The sequence below is a fragment of the Lithobates pipiens genome, unplaced genomic scaffold, assembly GCF_037356315.1.
Source record: "Lithobates pipiens isolate NorthernLeopardFrog02 unplaced genomic scaffold, aLitPip1_a1.2 Scaffold_18, whole genome shotgun sequence".
Classification (NCBI taxonomy): Eukaryota; Metazoa; Chordata; class Amphibia; order Anura; family Ranidae; genus Lithobates; species Lithobates pipiens.
This window is the reverse complement of record NW_027507758.1, coordinates 111645122-111666170: the sequence shown is the minus strand read 5'-3', so window position 1 is coordinate 111666170 and position 21049 is coordinate 111645122. Positions and strand designations below refer to the sequence as shown.

Genomic DNA, 21049 nt, shown 5'->3' with positions numbered 1-21049 from the left:
GGTTAACTGTCACAGTCCCTGTGGGGAGATTTACATAACCATAAAGAATAGCTAAATAATCAATCCAATAAATTCAATTCAATCGATAAATATAAAATATAATATATAATGTATTATAATATACAATACATGGATCATGCAGAAACATTGGATAGACATATTTGGTACAAGCAATCACAATTAAAAAAATTGAATGGACATACAGATCCAGTGAACATGATTATCCCAATAAATATAGATATAAGGTATAGTTGATAAAATTTATGATTTTGGGCAAGCTTGACTTGGCATCCCTGAATGTAGACTCAACACGTTTTGTGATGTTTAAAGCCAATCATCAGGAGTGGGATGCATGAATATTGGCTAAAAAGTGGAATGATTGGATAAATAGGTCAATGAAGTCTCAGATAATATGTCATGCTGTCAAAAAGAAAGCCGAATAAAAAGATTTATACATTACCTATGGCAGAGCCCAAAGTAAGTAACCCAGTGGTCCCCATATTGGAGTAGGATGGTGGCCCTGAATGAGCTGTCTGAATGATTCAGGGCCACCATCCTCCTCTAATATGTGGACCACTGGGTTACTTACTTTGGGATCTGCCATAGGTAATGTATAAATCTTTAAATTCGGCTTTCTTTTTGACAGCATGACATATTTAGCCAATATTCATGCATCCCAGTCATCTTGAACCAGTCTGCCCATTCTCCTCTGACCACTGACATCAGTAAAGCATTTTCTTCTACACAATTACCACTCACTGGATATTTTCTCTTTTTCAGACCATTCTCTGTAAACCCTAGAGATTGTTGTGCGTGAAAATCCCAGTAGATCAGCAATTTTTTAAATATTCAGGCCAGCCCATCTGGCACCAACAATTATGCCATGTTCAAAGTCGCTTAAATCCCCTTTCTTCCCCATTCTGATGTTTGGTTTAAACTCCAGCAAATCGTCTTCAAAACATTGACATGCCTAAATGCATTAAGTTGCTGCCATGTGATTGGCTGATTAGCAATTTGTGATATCAATTAGCAATTTGTGGTATTTGTGTACCTAATAAAGTGGCTGGTGAGTGTGCAGATATACAGTACATATATATATATATATATATATATATATATATACACACACTGTATATATATCAGAAAATCTTGTGCTTTATGGATTACACATTTTAACCACTTCAATACCAGGCACTTAAACACCTTCCTGCCCAGACCAATTTTGAGCTTTCAGCGCTGTCGCACTTTGAATGACAATTGCGCGGTCATGCTACACTGTACCCAAATGAAATTTATATCATTTTTTTCCCACAAATAGAGCTTTCTTTTGTTTGTATTTGATCACCTCTACGGTTTTTATTTTTTGCGCTACAAATAAAAAAATACCGAAAATTTTGAAAAAAAAAATGTTTTTTTTTGTTTCAGTTTCAAAACTTTGTAAATAAGTACGTTTTCTCCTTCACTGATGGGCACTTATGGGGCTACACTGATGGGCACTGATAAGGTGGCACTGATGGGCACCAATGTGGCACCAATGAAGTGGCACTGATAGGCGGCACTGATGGGCGACACGGATGGGCGACACTGATGGGCGACACGGATGGGCGACACGGACGGACACTGATAGGTGGCACAAATTGGCACTGATAGCTGGCACGGATGGGCGGCACGGATGGGCGGCACGGATGGGCATGGATAGGCGGCACAGGTGGGCATGGATAGGCGGCACAGGTGGGCATAGATAGGAGGCACAGGTGGGCATGGATAGGCGGCACAGGTGGGCATGGATAGGCGGCACAGGTGGGCACTCAGGCGGCACAGGTGGGCACTCAGGCGGCACAGGTGGGCACTCATAGGCGGCACAGGTGGGCACTCATAGGCGGCATCGGTGTTATAGTAATGGATGCCAATCAGTGCCAAACAATAATGCATGCCAATCAGTGATGCCCATTGTGGCCACTGATTGGCATCCATTATGGGCACTGATTGGCACCCATTGTGCTGACTGGCACCCTGGTGGTCTAGGGAGGATTATGGATTTTTATTACCTTTTCCCTGGTGGTCTAGTGGTGTCCCTGGTGGTCCAGTGTGGGCATCCTCGGGGGGCTGTGCTGATAATCGATCAGCACAGACCCCCCCTGTCAGAGGAGCAGCCGATCGGCTCTCCTCTACTCGCGTCTGACAGACGCGAGTGAGGGAAAGCCGATCACCGGCTCTTCCCATTTACACTGTGATCAGCCGTGATTGGACACGGCTGATCACATGGTAAAGAGTCTCCGTCGGAGACTCTTTACCGAGATCGTAGTTGCCGGGTGTCAGACTGACACCCCGCAACAACGATCGCCGCGATGCGCGCCCCCGGGGGCGCGCAGTGGCTCATAATCCTAATCACGTCATATGACGTCCGGTTAGGATTATGAAACCACTTTGCCGCCGTCAATTTGTAATAGGGCGGGCGGCAAGTGGTTAAAAATAAGTCCATGCATTTCATACATACTTGTGTTGTACTTAATAATCTTACAGTAGGTAACATTTTTATATATGCAATCCAGCAGATACAGATACTTACATAGTTGGGCTGCAGCATCTGAGCTTGTAATGGACAAGGGAGTGCAGGCTTGCTCACATGTAAATAGTGATAACCTCCAGGTACAATTCCACCTATCAGAGCAGAAATCATTACAATAAATACTGTAACCTTCCTAGACTTAAACAATATTATAAAATGTGGGTATAGCAAATATGTTAGAAAACCTAACTACAGAAATGTCTGTTATATGACCTTGTTTGCATGCCCAATTAATATAAAGGAATTCTGGCAAGCATTATTTAAATTTACATTATTAATTATAACAAATGTAACGTAAAAAAAAAAATGATTTTATGTAATAAAAAAAAGGTTTTTGTATGTTTTGTGCTTTATACACAACCCCCTCTAATGACAGCTGTATACAGTATACAATATAAACACAGTACCACTATAAGCCCTTGTACACATGGTCGGAAATTCTGATGGAAATGGTCCGATCGGATTTTCCGACAATATAATCCGATTGGACCGTTTCCATCTGAATTTGTGTGAGTTCTATCGGAAAAAAATGTAAGAGTAGGATCTCAAATTTTCCGACAACAAAATCCGATCAGACTTTTTCCGATTGTTTGTAGAGAATTCCGATCAGACAAAGTGCCACGCATGCTCAGATCAAAGTACGAGAGCAAAGCTATTGGCTACTATGCTGAACGTAGTCCCGTCGGAACGAACGAATGTCATCATGTTCCAAACGATCGGATTTTCCGACAACTTTGTCCGATCGTGTGTATGCAACACCAGTTTTGGACAAAATCCATCGGAAAAAATCAGACGGATTTTGTGGTCGGAATTTCCGACCGTGTGTACAAGGGCTTACTGTTATTCTATAGTGACAAGGACTTATAAAATCCTATTGTCACACTAGCTGAAACCACTGTGGAAATCTTGTTAAATAGAGTCTGGGAGAGGCTGCCTTTTGAAAATGGGCTAGCTGTTTGCACACTCTGTTGCAGTGTTAAATTTGATCTAGTTTTAGTCATACTTTTTTGAGCCATCTTCCCCTTATTCGGCAGCCAGGCCACCAGGGGAGCAGACGCAATCGTCTTCACCGCTACCGGTAGTTCCGGTAAGCGCCGGAGACCCCCGAAGCATGGCAGGAAACCACTCTCCCATCCCCAATACAATCCCCGCTGAATAAGAGGATACCAGGGGTTATGACAACTGGCTGCTGCCATAACAACGATATTCCTTTTCAGCTACGACTAAGGCCGCGGACACACGCGCGGACTGTTTGCCCAACCTTGTTCGTCAAACAGTTTCGGCAAACAGTCCGCTCAAAATTTGCATGAGCGGACTTGCCCACACACGAGCGGACTGTTTGACGAACAAGGTTGGGCAAACAGTTCGCTCAACTTTTGAAATGAACGGACTCGCCCACGTAAGGAGGAGGCAAATCCGCCCATTTCGAGCGCGTGTACAGGTAGGCGGGGCCCGCGAAGGAGACGTCGCGGGCTCCGCCGCCTGGAATGGGCTTAAAGGGGAACCCCAACGCCGAAAAAAATCGGCGTGGGGGTTCCCCCAAAGTCCACACCAGACCCTTGTCCGAGCACGCTACCCGGCCGGCCAGGAAAGGGGGGCGAGCGAGCGCGCCCCCCTCCTGAGCCGTACCAGGCCGCGTGCCCTCAACATGGGGGGGTGCCTTGGGGAAGGGGGGGCCGCGCGGCCCCCCCACCCCAAAGCACCTTGTCCCCATGTTGATGAGGACAAGGGCCTCTTCCCGACAACCCTGGCCGTTGGTTGTCGGGGTCTGCGGGCGGGGGGCTTATCGGAATCCGGGAGCCCCCTTTAAGAAGGGGGCCCCCGGATACCGGCCCCCCACCCTATGTGAATGAGTATGGGGTACAATGTACCCCTACCCATTCACCTGTGAAATAAAGTACAAAAAAAAACACAACACAGGGAAAAAATATTTTATTGCACAGCTCCGGGGGGTCTTCCGTCTTCGGGGGTCTTCTCGCCGGACTCCTCCGCTATCTGTGTGTAGCTCTTTTACTAGCGGAGGAGTCCGGCTTTCTTCCTCCCCGCCGCCGGCCTCTTCTCCCGACTTCGGGGGTCTTGTCCCCCTCTTCGGTTCTTCTGCCGGGCCACCGCGCCTTCTTGTAGCTCTTTTACAGGCGGTGGTCCGGTCTTCTGTCGCCGCTGTCGTCGCCGCCGCCGCCGCCTTCCGTTCTTGTTCTTCTTCTTGTTCTTCTTCTTCTTCTCCTGGAGATGTTGACTCGACGAGCTCTCCGGCCAGAATGCCAGGGACACGCTCCGCTGCCACTTATATAGTGACAATGGGGCGGTGTCACATGGTATATGTCACATGGGTTGGTCACATGGGTTGATGTCACATGGGGACTATGACATCGTAAGGGGGCGGGGTCACCATGTGACCAACCCATGTGACATATACCATGTGACACCGCCCCATTGTCACTATATAAGTGGCAGCGGAGCGTGTCCCTGGCATTCCGGCCGGAGAGCTCGTCGAGTCAACATCTCCAGGAGAAGAAGAAGAAGAACAAGAAGAAGAACAAGAACGGAAGGCGGCGGCGGCGGCGGCGGCGACGACAGCGGCGACAGAAGACCGGGCCACCGCCTGTAAAAGAGCTACAAGAAGGCGCGGTGGCCCGGCAGAAGAACCGAAGGCGGCGACAGAAGAACGGAAGGCAGCGGCGACAGAAGACCGGGCCACCGCCTGTAAAAGAGCTACAAGAAGGCGCGGTGGCCCGGCAGAAGAACCGAAGAGGGGGACAAGACCCCCGAAGTCGGGAGAAGAGGCCGGCGGCGGGGAGGAAGAAAGCCAGACTCCTCCGCTAGTAAAAGAGCTACACACAGATAGCGGAGGAGTCCGGCGAGAAGACCCCCGAAGACGGAAGACCCCCCGGAGCTGTGCAATAAAATATTTTTTCCCTGTGTTGTGTTTTTTTTTGTACTTTATTTCACAGGTGAATGGGTAGGGGTACATTGTACCCCATACTCATTCACATAGGGTGGGGGGCCGGTATCCGGGGGCCCCCTTCTTAAAGGGGGCTCCCGGATTCCGATAAGCCCCCCGCCCGCAGACCCCGACAACCAACGGCCAGGGTTGTTGGGAAGAGGCCCTTGTCCTCATCAACATGGGGACAAGGTGCTTTGGGGTGGGGGGGCCGCGCGGCCCCCCCTTCCCCAAGGCACCCCCCCATGTTGAGGGCACGCGGCCTGGTACGGCTCAGGAGGGGGGCGCGCTCGCTCGCCCCCCTTTCCTGGCCGGCCGGGTAGCGTGCTCGGACAAGGGTCTGGTGTGGACTTTGGGGGAACCCCCACGCCGATTTTTTTCGGCGTTGGGGTTCCCCTTTAAGCCCATTCCAGGCGGCGGAGCCCGCGACGTCTCCTTCGCGGGCCCCGCCTACCTGTACACGCGCTCGAAATGGGCGGACTTTCCGAGCGGGAACAGTCCGCTCATTTCGAAAGTACAGCGGACAGGCCCACACACGGGCGGACTGTTCGCTCAAACACAGTTTCAGCGGACAGTTTTTCGGAATTTCCGAAAGACTTTGTCCGTCCAACTGTCCGCTGAAACTGTCCGCTGAAAGCCCACACACGAGCGGACTGTCCGCCCAAACACTGTTCAGCGGACAAGGTTGGGCGAACAGTCCGCCCGTGTGTACGCGGCCTAAGGCTTTTGCCGAAACGCGCCAGCTTTATTGTTTTATTGTCACTCTGATGTACCAAAAAAACGACACTTCAAGGATTACAGCGTTGCCAGCTTTTCTTACTATTATTCCTTTTCAAAGAGCCAATGTACAACTGTGGTGGGCGATCCGTGAGTACTTAAATTGTATAGCATTAAAGTAGAAGTTCAGCCAAAAGTGAACTAACTCTACTAGCAGCCATATTCTAAAACAAATCTATCTAGCCCTGAAAAGCAAAAATTGCTCTACATAGCTTTTCTGCAGCTGATCCTGTCTGGTCCCACGCTAAGGTGTCAGCGGCGGCTTCTCTGTGTAGGTGTGTGAAGGAGAGGCAGCCAATAACGGAAGCCCCATAGTAACTCTATGGGTAATGTCACATTCCTCAGCCATTGTCGGTTGTCCCTTCCACACAGCATCTGTTGCTGGTGACTGGACCGGATCAGCTGCAAAAAAGGTATGTATAGCAATTTTTGCTTTACAGGGTTAGATAGATTAGCCTTAGAATGTGGCTGCTAGTAGATTTAGAGTTAGTTTGTTTTTGGCTGAACTTCCACTTAAAGCATTTCTCTAGAATTTCCAAACTCAATATATACTTCTGGAGTAAAAATGTAATACCATGTAGTGGATTTGGGGAAGGAAATGTGAGTAAGGGCATGCACATTGCAGAGAACTGCTCGCGGGGGAAGCTGATATTTTGCACAGTGCTAAGCACTGCTTCATTGCTGGGAGGGGAAACACTCACCACGTGGTTTGCAGGGCATTGTTCCAGAACTCCAAGGCAGCAGCCAGGCAGACACAGGGAGCCTGCATCTCTAAGCCAATACAGCTTTGTCAGGGGGCTAAAACTTTAACAGACATGCGGAGCTCCGAGGAAGGTTTAGGTAGGAAAACATCATAGTTTTCATCAATTGACTTAATTAGTTTTATTTTGGTTTAGTTTTTGTCACTGAAAAACATGCAGCTGGCGAAAATATTTTCGTCGACCATATTAAGACTGCTATATTGCCTTTAAAGGAGTTGTAAAGTCTTGTGGTTTTTCACCTTAATGCATTCCATGCAGCTCCAGCCGCTGTCTCGGGTCCTCATTGGACAAACTGATAGTGGCCGGAGCCATTGGCTCCCATTGCTCTCAATCAAATCCAGTGACACGGGAGCCAGGGGGCGGGGCCGAGTCTGCTGTCTGTGTCAATGGATGCAGCAGCAGGACTTGGGAGAGTGCCTGCACGAGTGCCCCCATTGAATGCGGCTCTCCATGGGGAAATTGGATGCGGAGGAGGAGCCAGAAGTGCCGCTGGAGGACCCCAGAAAAGGAGGATCGGGGCCACAATGTGCAAAACCTTTGCACAGAGGACGCAAGTATAAAATGTTGGTTATTTTTTAAAAGTAAAAAATTAACCTTTACAATCACTTTAAGGCAGGATAGCTAGTGGGGTAGCTTAATGTATGCCTCTTCATCTGTGATGCCAATCCCTTTATATTATAAAAAAAACTGTAACCATAATTACTCAGCAAACACCTATTTGATATCGAAAACACATTGCAGAGATACCATCCTGCAAAAAACACCCACAAGAGTGCATATGGGGATCACTTTGACTTTGGTTGCCAACCTTTTATGTTTTGTGTGCTTTTTTTTCTGTGTTCTCAAAGGGTACCTCCCCTTTCGTGGAAAAAATAGCAAATAAAAAAAAATATATAGCATATACAATTGCAACGCAAATCATATTGTAATTGAATGTTATTAAAAATGACTTTTCCTTTTCAATCTGCAGCTCTGTAACTTTCTGTAAAATTCAATACAATATGGGTACCTGAAGGTGTTCTGTACACAAAATGTGTACAAAACGCCCCTATATATGTCATTTCCTGCTTGTGTGATTGGCTCACTGCTTTTCTTAAAGATCTGTACTAAGATACAAGTCAGAATTCAGGCATCCCCTGCAACAAAAATATAATTTTTGGCGAGATACGCCCAATAGCAAACCCTGTGTAAAGGGATGCTGACGCTGCAATTTTCCTCATTGGAGGCCTGCAGGTGCAGCAGCTGGTTGATAATTATGACACCACCCCCATTAAATTCACATACCACATAGACACAGAGAAACACACATGGATTTCTTCAGAATAACAAAAGGTAGGAATCTGCAATAAAGTTTGTTAAAATCCCTGCAATGTACATAAATCACCTAGAGGGGAATGTTTTGTTTTTTTCTCAACAAAAGTGGAGTTACTCTACAAGCCAAGCATGACTATGCTCAATAGGCTTTGTTTTGCTGTTTTGTATACCTTAACTTTTAAATTCAATAAAAAGAATTTACAAAAAAGAAAAAGGAAAAAAAAGAAACAGTGCATATGGGGAGAGAGGAAGGGGAAGGAGAAAAAAAAATACAAATGCAAAAAAAAAGAGAAGGCAACACAGAGTAGAGAAACCTAATAAATTCAGATTCCATAAAATATATTAAATGACATAAACAGTATAGGTTTTTACATTTACGTGTGACCTCAAAAAGAATTCCGTGTATGTATTTATGAACATGTAGAAGTATTGAGTCTGACATAGTACAAAATGTTCCTCAGAGAATTCTACCTGAATGTGGTTCTTATTCCATTAGGATTGATAAACATTAACTATATGATGAATGGCATGGCATTAAAAATAGAGAATATAATCATCTTTGAAATGAGGAATGCTATCTATGTAATGTACTATCCTTGCTCTGAACATTTTTGTAGAGTAACTATTTAGAAAACTATTCAATTGTATTTATTGCCATGATCAGTATGTTTTTCTAGTTAGGTAGAGTGATTTTACTGAACCCGGGGAAGTTTAGGTCATTTATATTAGAAAGGTAATCTTAAAATCAACCATAGCTTAAATGCAGACATAGGGGGTTATTTACTAAAAGAAAATCCACTTTGCACTGCAAGTGCACTTGAAAGTAAAGTCGCTGTAGATCCGAGGGGGACATGCAAGGAAAATAAAAACGGCATTTAAGCTCGTACATGATTGGATGATAAAATCAGCAGAGCTTCCATTTCAGATCTACCCCTTAGATTTAGAGCGACTGCACTTCCAAGTGCACTTTCAGTACAAAGTGAATTTGCCATTCGTAAATAACCCCCATAGGTTAGTTTAGATTTCTGGTCAGCTGCTGGGGTAAGGGACACACAAGCCAAGTATTGGGCACTAGGCAGTCATTACATGTAATGAATTCAGCAAGATATTTAGCTACAGGTTATTTGTTGCAGCTTTAAAGGTTTAGAATATGGGCTTCTCTATGGTATGTTATTTAGAGAAAGCTCAGCCAGTTCTTAGCCTTTCTCTTGGGACAGACCGACACCGATCTTGCAATCAGTCATGACACCTTCTTCTAATAGCGAAGAAGGAAAAGAGGTCCCAGGAGCCGCACATCACACTAAACCCTCATGTAAAGAGTAAAAGCAGCCTCAGACTAGACTCCATCCAGGTCATGCCCACTGATGCGTTTCACCTTGCCCACAGGGCTTGACCATGGGAATCATCTAATAAAAATCGAATAGGTAATAAATATATTTTTTTTAGGCTTGCTGTTTTAATGGGGACACACAGCAATCATATAGTGAGGTTTTCCCAAACCTGACAGCAAAACAGTCCTACACCTTAAAGCTTCTACAAGAATATGCTGGGGTTTAACCTGGGAATCCTTTGAGATTTGCCAGGGGTGGCACATCCGGTGGGGAGGCTTAGTGAATGGCAAAGCACACAGAGAGGGCTTAGACATGACACCAGCACTGCTGTCAGCAATAGCAGCCTCACTATGGTCAATAAGGGAAGAAAGTACAGCAGGAGCTGTACTACCCAGGAAAGTAAACTAAATCTGAGATAGTTTATTAAAATGTTTCATCTTTGTGTGTCATCTGAATGGACAAGTGCGTTTTCTCCTTTTTATTTTATTTATTTAAGCATCTCTGCTCAGCTGGATTTGGTACAGGTTTTTCAGCATCACTAGTTTGGCACATTAAAAATAGGCACCAGAACGTTAATTGCATTACATTTCAGATGAGATGATATCATTGCAGATAGCATAATCATGGTAATATTTATCACAATGATACTACAGCATTTATCACTGATGCAATAAACTTACTGTATTTATTGGCGTATAACACTCACTTTTTCACCATTAAAAAAAATAGCGGCGCTTTACCGCCGACGGCCGCACCGCCCCAGTGTGAAAGGGGCCTAAGGGGGACCGGACGAGCGCCGTCAGATTACATACAGTGAGACTCTCCTATTTACTTGGCGGCCTCTGTAATAGGAAGTCCCGTCTCCTGGGCCACCATTGGACAAGTGTTCTGTCTATCATAGGAGATTCTCACTGTATGTAATCTGTCGGCGCTCATCCCGTCCCCCTCCCTGTCCCCTCTAGGCTGCAGATGGGCATCAATCGGGCTGCATTGAAGGCAATTGTGAGGGTGTTGCATTGAAGGGAATGGTGAGGCTGCTGCATTGATGGCAATGGTGAGGCTGCTGCATTGATGGCAATGGTGAGGCTGCTGCATTGATGGCAATGGTGAGGCTGCTGCATTGATGGCAATGGTGAGGCTGCTACATTGATGTGGACTGATGAGGCTGCATTGATGGTACTTGTGATGCTGCAGATGAGCATTGATCAGGCTGCATTGATGGCAATGGTGAGGCTGCAGATGGGCACTGACCCTTATTTTGCTTCAAAGTTCCTTATTTAAAATGTACGTTTTTTTCCTGAAACTTCCCTCTTAAAATGAATGTGCGTGTTATACACCGATAAATACGGTAAATTTAAATTAGGGCCCCTTTCACATGGGCTTGTCTGTTTGACAGACTCCACTTGTTCAGCGGGCAGATGACAGGTCCGTCTTTGCTCACTGTTCAGAAATTGACCTGTCAGAGTCCCGCTCTGCTCTTCTCTATGGGGAGATCAAATAGAAATGGACCGCCTGTCTGTTTTTATCCGATCACATCCGATCTGCCACACAGATCGAAAATAGATCCTAAAGCCTGTGTGAAAAGGCATCTGGTTGTTAGCAGCAAGGTTTCGGAATAAATTTTGGGCTCTTTCAAATGGGCTTTCAGTTTTTCAGGCAGACCTGATCGTACACTCCATTCAACCCTATGGGACAGTGGATGTCAGCTGTGACATGTCCGCTGACATCTGCTACTATAAGATCTGGTCCTGTTTGCCAAGTCCAGACAGAGGGTGACCATATTTTCCATGGATGGAATTGGATGAAAATGGACAGGAGGTCCGTTTTCATCCAATTTCCTCATAAGCGAGAGTGGGGCTCTGACAGGTCTGTCTCTACACAGTGAGTGGAGATGGAGCTGTCATCCGCCTGCTCAGTGGAGATCAGCAGATCGATCCCCCGCTGAGCAAGCGGAGTCCGTCAAATAGACAAGCCCATGTGAAAGGGGCCTTAAGGATTGGGCTTAGGTTAAGAAGGCTAGTTTGAGGACTAGGTTATGAACAGCATCTAACTTCTATTCATGGAGCCTGTAGCCACACAATATTTGGCACCCATATCAACAATCTTCTGTTAGGATCACTTCTTTTACACAGAACCTTTTATTGTTCTTGTTACTGCACCAGATTGTGTACTCTCCAGTTTTAGTAAATCAACCCCACAGTGTTGACAATCACTCCTTAGATCATACCTTGAATAACAGGACCTTTGTAAATCGTGATGAGCTTGTCTTGTTCTTGTGGAGGCTCGCTCATTGGTTCCAGTGTTGGGTCAAAGAGAGGCAGCATACAAGCAGCTAGCTGACACCCAATTTCCTTTGAGCTGAAGAAACTATGAGACCATTCATTTGCATAATACCTATTAGAGTACTTGGTCAATGGTCCTGCTGCTCTTATAGATATGTCGTTTGTGTGAAATGTGTTGTCAATGACCAGTCTCCTGTCATATACTAGACACGCATCATTTATTGCCATGAAGGCCTGATGATCTACTCCCTTCTGGAAAAAGCTAAATACCACCTACAGGAAAAAGATATTAAAATATTAGACCAATAAGTTACAGCACTAATTTTAAAGTTATATACAAGTGCACTTAAACATGTAGCATATACTGTACATAAACAAAAGAACATAACCATCTTGCCCAGAATTTTACTTTCATTTCTTTTCATTCTAGTTTCTGCTATTTAAAATCTTAACCTGGTGTTTTGAGAATATACAATCCAGAGCCAGATTTTGAAGGAAATATTTATACAATTAGTCTCTCCATAGTGCATTTATGGATATCTCTGACAGCATCGTTGCCCACGTTTTAAAACAAAATTCCAGGGACAACATTTTTCAAGTCAGTGGGAGAAAATATGCTTTGAAAGTTGGTGCAACAAGGAAATAGACCCCCTTCTCCGACCTCCATTCCAAAATGACTAGCCTCTCTTTTCTTTCCCCTACAGAGGACCCCCAGTGCCTGCATGTGCATGGGTGAGCAGCATCTCAGCTCTCTCCTTCTCACCAGCTCATTCAAAGCCTCCTCTGATCCACCACTCAGATGTGCCCCTTAAGGAGGCAGGGCCAAAGGTGAGCAGATATCTACTCTGAAGACACCCAATTTATAATTTAAAGTTTGTATTTGGCATGTTCATTTGTGGCCTTATCTGTTTTTTGTTTTAATACAGTCCCCAGTTAAACACTCTCAGTCCCCCCATGCTCCAAGTTAATTTAGTTTTTACCCTCATTGAGTATATAGGTTGTGTTTCTATCCTTAAATGCTTTTTTTGCCTCTAACAAAAACCCATTAAAAAAAGTCTTTTGTACCTTCCTGTCTTGAATAAACTAACTTGGATTTTACTTCTTGGTGAGTTGACACTGCCTTAGGATCTTGTAAAAGCGATAAAAAAAAAAATCGAAATTGAGAAAAAAATGCTGATACGTGGGTTTTTTTTATGAAAAAGGGACTTACATTGGTCTCCTCTGTCATAAATGCTTCCCTTGCCTGGTAATGTACCCTATGTCACACATGTGCAGCTCAGAATACATTTATGGCACCTGCTCTATAGCGTGATGAAGTGACTCACGTGTGCATGTGCAGCAGTGAGAATATAGAAGCCTGGCCATTCAAGCAGCCAAACAGAACGAACCTGGAAGGAAGAACGGACAAGATGGAAGGACCCAGGCACTGATGGCGCAATGCTGACGGGACATCCTTTGACCAGTAAGTCTGTCATAATGTGCATACCAGTACATTGTGGCATAAACCTGTAGGGTACCAGTTATAATTTTTCTTTGTGACATTTAAGTCAACTTTAAGTCAACAAGCTGCCATACTGTCTACAGGAGATATGCCTCTTGCATAAGGAGGCATTTCAAATAGAACAATTCAAAAAGAATACAAAAAATAATATTTTTTTTAATTCAAGATGCAGAACAATATATATAAAATGTTAGCTTTGTACTTACAGAACACTGTAACCTCAGTGGCTTTGTGTCAGTAGTAAATGAAGCACAATGTATAGGGTCAGGATCGGCCCCGTCATTCCACTGTGCCAGCTTGCAGTTGTAGTAGGTAGTAACACCAGCTGCCATCATGGCTTTCTGCACAGTTTCTTCTATTGTGTAGTTGTTAAAGCAAGTGATATTCGATGTTAGCGGAGGCTGTACCAAATGGATGCGAATGCCACTAATTCCTATTGACAAAAGAGCGCCAACTGTTGTGTATGCATCAAGTGTATTCCCGTATACAATCACATTACCTGAAAAATACACAAGAATATATATATATAAAAAAAAAATCATTAAAAGGCAGAGAAGGACCATATTGGTATAACAGAATTTTTATGATACAGGTTTGCTCTCGGTGACCCTATTATTTATCTGATGTTGGAAGCAAACAGTGTTGCCTAGCAACTCCAAACTAGAAAATCTAAAGAAGAATCTGAACAAAACATCCCACAAAAGTAGAGTGTGCTTAGCCTAGATGAATAGCATTTGGTAATTTTCAAACTAAAAAGAAATATCCTTTTCAAAAAAGAATACAAATTTTCATGGATTGTACTGAAGAACAGACCGGTTTAATAGATGCATTTGGATCTATAGAAAGGGTGCAACTCAACTAGTGTACATTCATTACAATGAAGCATGATTGACACAGCAATGGGCAGTGAGCGCATACTCCCTGCAAAACAATGCAATATGATCATGGTCCTCTCTAGAAGAAAGTGACATGTATTATTTGCCACATTTTACTCTTTTACAATTTTCAGCGCTGTCGCACTTTGAATGACAATTGCGCGGTCATGCTACACTGTACCCAAACAAAATTTGTATCATTTTCTTCCCACAAATAGAGCTTTCTTTTGCTGGTATTTGATCACCTCTGTGGTTTTTATTTTTTGCTAAATTAAAAAAGACCAACATTTTTGAAAAAAAAAAAAAGTTTTTCTTAGAGTCTGTTATAAAATTTTGTTTTCTCCTTCACCGACAGGCACTGATGAGGCTGCACTAATGGGCACTGATGAGGTGGCACTGATGGAGGCACTGATATATAGAATTGATGGGTACTGATATGCAGCACTGATGGGCACCGATAGGCTACACTGATATGCGGCACTAATGGGCACTGATAGGCAGCACTAATGGGAACTGATAGGAGGCACTGATAGAGGCAGATTTTTAGGTACCGTAGTTTGTCGCCATTACACGAGTGCGTGCGATTATAAAGCTTCACACAGAGACACTCACTAGAAGCCACTGATCCAACTCCACCTTCCTTCCACCTTCTGCTCTCACCAGCCCCTCTTTATATGGGCTGTGTGCAGCTGGGCACACACCCTGCTTGCTATCCTCAAGACCCGGGCACAGGGTTGGAGATCCCGTCCCACCCATGACTCTCAGGGATCTCCAAACTACAGAATCCCATCCAGAACTAGCAATACCTGGAGAAAACTGACAGAGCAGTTTTCTCCATTTAAACTCTACACTGTGTAATCTTGCAGTCCGCAGATATGCGAACTCTGTGTCTTTTACCTCCAATTTCATAGGAACAGAGCCTCAATATATATATATATATATATATATATATATATATATATATATATATAGACAGGGCAGGACTTAGGGCGGTGGGGGCCCCTGGGCTTGAGTCACTTTCGGGCCCTACCTTCTATACATTACATTAAATAGAACAAAATTATACATACACAAACTATGTATTAGAGCTACAATATTCAGGATAAACAGAGAATAAAAATAGAGATCACAATTCTGAACAAACTAAACAAAATTACATAATTTTTGTTAATTGCTGAAGTCTATTAAAAATGTTAAATTAATCTGAAAATGAAGATTTTTTTTCTTTTTTTCACAAAATTGTCATTGTGATTTCTCTCACATGGCATGTGTGTACCACAAATGACACCCCAAAATACATTCTGCTACTCCTCCTGAGTATTACGATACCACGTGTGGGACTTTCACAGCCTGGCCACTTAGAGAGGCCCAACATGCAGGGAGCGCCAGCAGGCATTCTTGGAGCATAAATTACACATCTAACTTGTTGACTACCTATTACACTTTTGGAGGGCCTGGAGCACCAGGACAATGACATGGGACACTGATGTGGCACTGACGACAGATGGCACTGATACATGGCACTGATGACACGTGACACTGATGACAGATGGCACTAATATGTGGCACTGACAAGTGGCACTAATACGTGGCAATGATGACAGATGGCACTAATACGTGACAGTGACAGATGACACTAATAGGTGGCACTGATGACACGTGACACAGAAGACAGATGGCACTTATACGTGGTACTGATGACAGATGGCACTTATATGTGGCACTGGGGACAGATGGCACTGACAGATGGCACTGACAGATGGCACTGTGAGCACTTTATTTTCCCCCCTTTTTTTTTTTTACCTTGAAGCTGCAGCCGTTCACTCTCCCTCCTCACACACTGTCTCTGTGTGAGTAGGGAGAGCCGACGATGAGAGATGATCTCATTTGTTTACATATGAGATTATCTCCCACTGGACACTGCGATCGAGTGTTAAAATGGCCGCTGTGATTGGCCATTTAGCATGATCTGTGATTGGCTGTGTCCAAGGGACTTCCCCGATGTACGCCCGCGGCGGCGCGCATTGGGGAAAAGAAAGGAGGACGCCCAGCGACGTCCTCCCGGCAATTGGAGTCGGCGCTGCAGCCAATCGTAAACAGGCGGGGCCTGTGGGGCTGGCGGGGCCCCCTATTGGGCGGGGCCCATGGGCTTGAGCCCAGTCAAACCCAATGGTAAGTCATGTCCTGTAGATAGAGATAGAAATATATATATATATATATATATATATATATATATATATATATATATATATATATATATATATATATACACACACACACATACACAGAGTATCTCACAAAAGTGAGTACACCCCTCACATTTTTGTAAATATTGTATTATATCTTTTCATGTGACAACACTGAAGAAATGACACTTTGCTACAATGTAAAGTAGTGAGTGTACAGCTTGTATAACAGTGTCAAAATAACTCAACCCACAGCCATAAATGTCTAAACCGCAGGCAACAAAAGTGAGTACACCCCTAAGTGAAAATGTCCAAATTGGGCCCAAAGTGTCAATATTTTGTGTGGCCACCATTATTTTCCAGCACTTTCTTAACCCTCTTGAGCATGGAGTTCACCAGAGCTTCTCAGGTTGCCACTGGAGTCCTCTTCCACTCCACGATGATGACATCACGCAGCTGATGGATGTTAGAGACCTTGCGCTCCTCCACCTTTCATTTGAGGATGGCTCACAGATGCTGGTTTAGGTCTGGAGACATGCTTGGCCAGCCCATCACCTTTACCCTCAGCTTCTTTAGCAAGGCAGTGGTCATTTCGGAGGTGTGTTTGGGGTTGTTACCATGTTGGAATACTGCCCTGTGGCCCAGTCTCTGAAGGGAGGGGATCATGCTTTGCTTCAATGTGTCACAGTACATGTTGGCATTCATGGTTCCCTCAATGAACTATAGCTCCCCAGTGTTGGCAGCACTCATGTAGCCCCAGACCATGACACTCCCACCACCATGTTTGACTGTAGGTAAGACACACTTATCTTTGTACTCCGTACTTGGTTGTGGCTACACACGCTCAACTCCATCTGAACAAAATACGTTTATCTTGGTCTCATCAGACCACAGGACATGGTTCCAATAATCCCTGACCTTAGTCTGCTTGTCTTCAGCAAACTGTTTGCGGGCTTTCTTGTGCATCTTCTTTAGAAGAGGCTTCCTTCTGGGATGACAGCCATGCAGACCAATTTGATGCAGTGTGTGGCGTATGGTCTGAGCACTGACAGGCTGACCCCCCCTACCCCTTCAACCTCTGCAGTAACGCTGGCAGCCCTCACACATCTATTTCCCAAACATAACCTCTGGATTTGATGCTAAGCATGTGCGCTCAACTTTCTTTGTGAGGCCTGTTCTGAGTGGAACCTGTCCTGTTAAACTGCTGTATGGCCTTGGCCACCGTGCTGCAGCTCAGTTTCAGGGTCCTGGCAATCTTCATATAGTCTAGGCCATCTTTATGTAGCACAGCACTTCTTTTTTTTCAGATCCTCAGTGAGTTTTTTGCCATGAGGTGCCATGATGAAATTCCTAGTGACCAGTATGAGAGTGAGAGCGATAACACTCACACCTGTTTCATACTGGAGATCTTGTAATACTAAGGAGTCACATGACACTGAGATAGGAAAATGGCTAATTGGGCCCAGTTTGGACCACTTATGCTGCGTACACACGATCGGAATTTTGGTCGGAAAAAGCTCTGATGGTTTTCCCGTCAGAATTCCGACAGGATTTCGCTCAAGCTGTCTTGCATACACATGATCACACCAAATTCCGACCGTCAAGAACGCAGCGATGTACAACACATACGACAGGACTAGAAAAAGGAAATTCAATAGTCAGTAGCCAATAGCTTCCGTCTCGTAGCTGTATATGAGCATGAGTGAGTTTTTGCACATCGGAATTGCATACACACGATCAAAATTTCCGATAGAAACTTTTTCTGGTGGAAAAATTGAGAACCTGCTCTCAATCTTTTGCTGGCAGAAATTCGGCCAGCAAAATTCCGATGGAGCATACACACAGTCGCATTTTCTGACGAAAAGCTCTCATCGGTCTTTTGCTGGCCGAAATTCCGACCATGTGTACGCGGCATCATGGGTGTACTCATTTTTGTTACCAGCGGTTTAGACATTAATGGCTGTGTGTTGAGTTATTTTGAGGGGACAGCAAATTGACACTGCTATACAAGCTGTATACTCAATACTTTACATTGTAGCAAAGTGTGAATTTCTTCAATGTTGTCATGAAAAGATATAATAAAATATCTTCATAAATGTGAGGCGTGTACTCACTTTTGTGAGATACTGTGTCATATATATATATATATATATATATATATATATATATATATATATTACATATATAGTATATATATATGTAGTACATTCGTAAAGTATTCACAGAACTTCACCTTTTCCACGTTTTGTTATGTTACAGCCTTATTCCAAAATGAATTACATTTTCCTCATAATTCTACAAATAATACCCCTATTGACAATGTGAAATAATTTTTTTTGAAATCTTGGCAAATTTATTAAAAATGAAAAAAAATTACATGTACATAAGTATTCCCAGCATTTGCCATGACACTCAAAATAGAGCTCAGGTGCATCCTGTTTCCACTGATCATCCTTGAGATGTTTCTACAACTTGATTTGAGTCCACCTGTGGTAAATTCAGTTGATTAGACATGATTTGGAAAGGCACACATCTGTCTATATAAGGTCCCACAGTTAAAGTGGAAGTAAACCCATAGATTTAAACAGTTAAAAAAAAAGGCATGACGGGAATGCTAACTGCACATTGGCTGGGCTCTCAGCCAAACTATCAAACCATCCAATGGCTGCTGTCATAACTAATCACATGTGCAGCACCATAGCAGTTGAAGATTAAACAGGGGCAAAGATGGCAGCTTCCTTGGCTGAAAACGATAGTAGAGTTTACTTCCACTTTAATAGTGCATGTCAGAGCACAAACCAAGCCACGATGCCCAAGGAATTGTCTTTAGACCTCCAAGACAGGATTGTATAGAGGCACAGATCAATCAGCCATAAATGAAAGAAGTTTGGAACCACAAGGACCCTTCCTAGAGTGGGCCGCCTGGCCCAACTAAGCGATCAGGGGAGAAGGGTCATAGGGAGGTGAACATAAACCTGATGGCCTTTCTGGCAGAGCTCCAGCGTTTCCCTGGGGAGAGAGGAGAACCTTCCAGAAGAACAACCATCTCTGCAGCACTCCACCAATCAAGCATGTATGGCAGAATGGCCAGACAGAAGCCACTCCTCAGTAAAAGGCACATGACAACCCACCTGGAGTTTGCCAAAAGGCACCTGAAGGACTCTAAAAACATGAGAAACAAAATTCTCCAGTCTAATGAAGCAAAGATTGAACTCTTTGGCCTGATTGGCAAGCATCATGTCTCAAGGAAACCAGGCACCGCTCATCACCTAGCGAATACCATTCCTACAGTGAAGCATGGTGGTGGCAGCATCCTGTTGTGGGGATGTTTTTCAGCGGCAGGAACTGGGAGACTAGTCAGGAACAAGGGAAAGATGAATGCAGCAATGTACATCCTTGATGAAAACCTGCTCCAGGGTGTTCTGGACCTCATACTGGGGCAAAGATTCATCTTCCAACAGGACAATGACCCTAAGCTATGTGACAACTCTGTGAATGTCAGAGAGATCTGAAAATGGCTGTTAACCAACGCTCCCCATCCAATCTGATGGCGCTTGAGAAGTCCTGCAAAGAAAAATGGGAGAAAGTTCCCAAAATAGGTGTGCCAAGCTTGTAGCATCATACTCAAAAATACTCGAGGCTGTAATTGGTGCCAAAGGTGCTTCACAAAGTATTGAGCAGAGGCTGTAAATACTTATGTACATGTCATTTCTTTTAGTTTTTTATTTTTAATACATTTGTAAAGATTTCAAATGTCTTTCCCATTGTCATTATGGGGTATTGTTTGCAGAATTTTGAGGAAAATAATGAATTTGAAAGAATCCATTTCGGAATAAGGCTGTAACATAACAAAATGTGGAAAAAGTAAAGCGTTGTGAATACTTTCCGGGTGCACTGTGTTATATACAGGCATACCCCACTTTTAAGTACACAATGGGGTTTATTTACTAAAGCTGGAAAGTGCAAAATCAGGCTCACTTCTGCATAGAAACCAATGAGCTTCTAACCTCAGTTGTTCAGTTAAGTTTTGGTAATAAAACCTGGAAGCTCATTGGTTTCTATGCAGACGTGAGTGTAATTTTGCATTCTCAATAGTAAATAAACCCCATTGTGTACTGAAAAGTGGGCTATGCCTCTATATATATATATACACACACATCTGTTTAAAAACATTTATTCCAAAAAATACTGACCCAGAATGATTTCCTTTAAACCTCTCAAGCACCTTGTATTTTCATGCATTTTTTAATACTACTAAACACCCCTGAATTTCATAAATAAATATAATACCATCTTTTCAATAAATTATACTGCTTACATTCTGGGAAATAATGCTTTATTCATTAGTGCTAATTATGACCTGAAGAGTACAATTGAATTCATGAAATAAACTGTGAAATTTATAAACAAATTAAGGCATTTAGAAAGAAAAGAGATCCAGCCTTTTAAATATCTAAGGTTATTAAATGGCACTACAAATCACATACCAAATTTCACTCTGCATTAGCACAG

General features: G+C 43.8%; 1 protein-coding gene across 2 annotated transcripts in view; it reads right to left on the bottom strand.

Moving 5' to 3' along the window:
* Positions 1-21049, bottom strand: part of CFAP61 (cilia and flagella associated protein 61) — a 460443-nt gene that overhangs the window by 111159 nt on the left and 328235 nt on the right. For both annotated transcript variants that reach the window (XM_077486014.1, XM_077486015.1), the window contains exons 22-24: positions 13683-13975; positions 11921-12248; positions 2570-2661 (exon numbers count right to left, since the gene is read on the bottom strand). In XM_077486014.1, coding sequence (XP_077342140.1) covers positions 2570-2661; positions 11921-12248; positions 13683-13975 — 713 coding nt within the window. The remainder of the gene's footprint in view (positions 1-2569; positions 2662-11920; positions 12249-13682; positions 13976-21049) is intronic.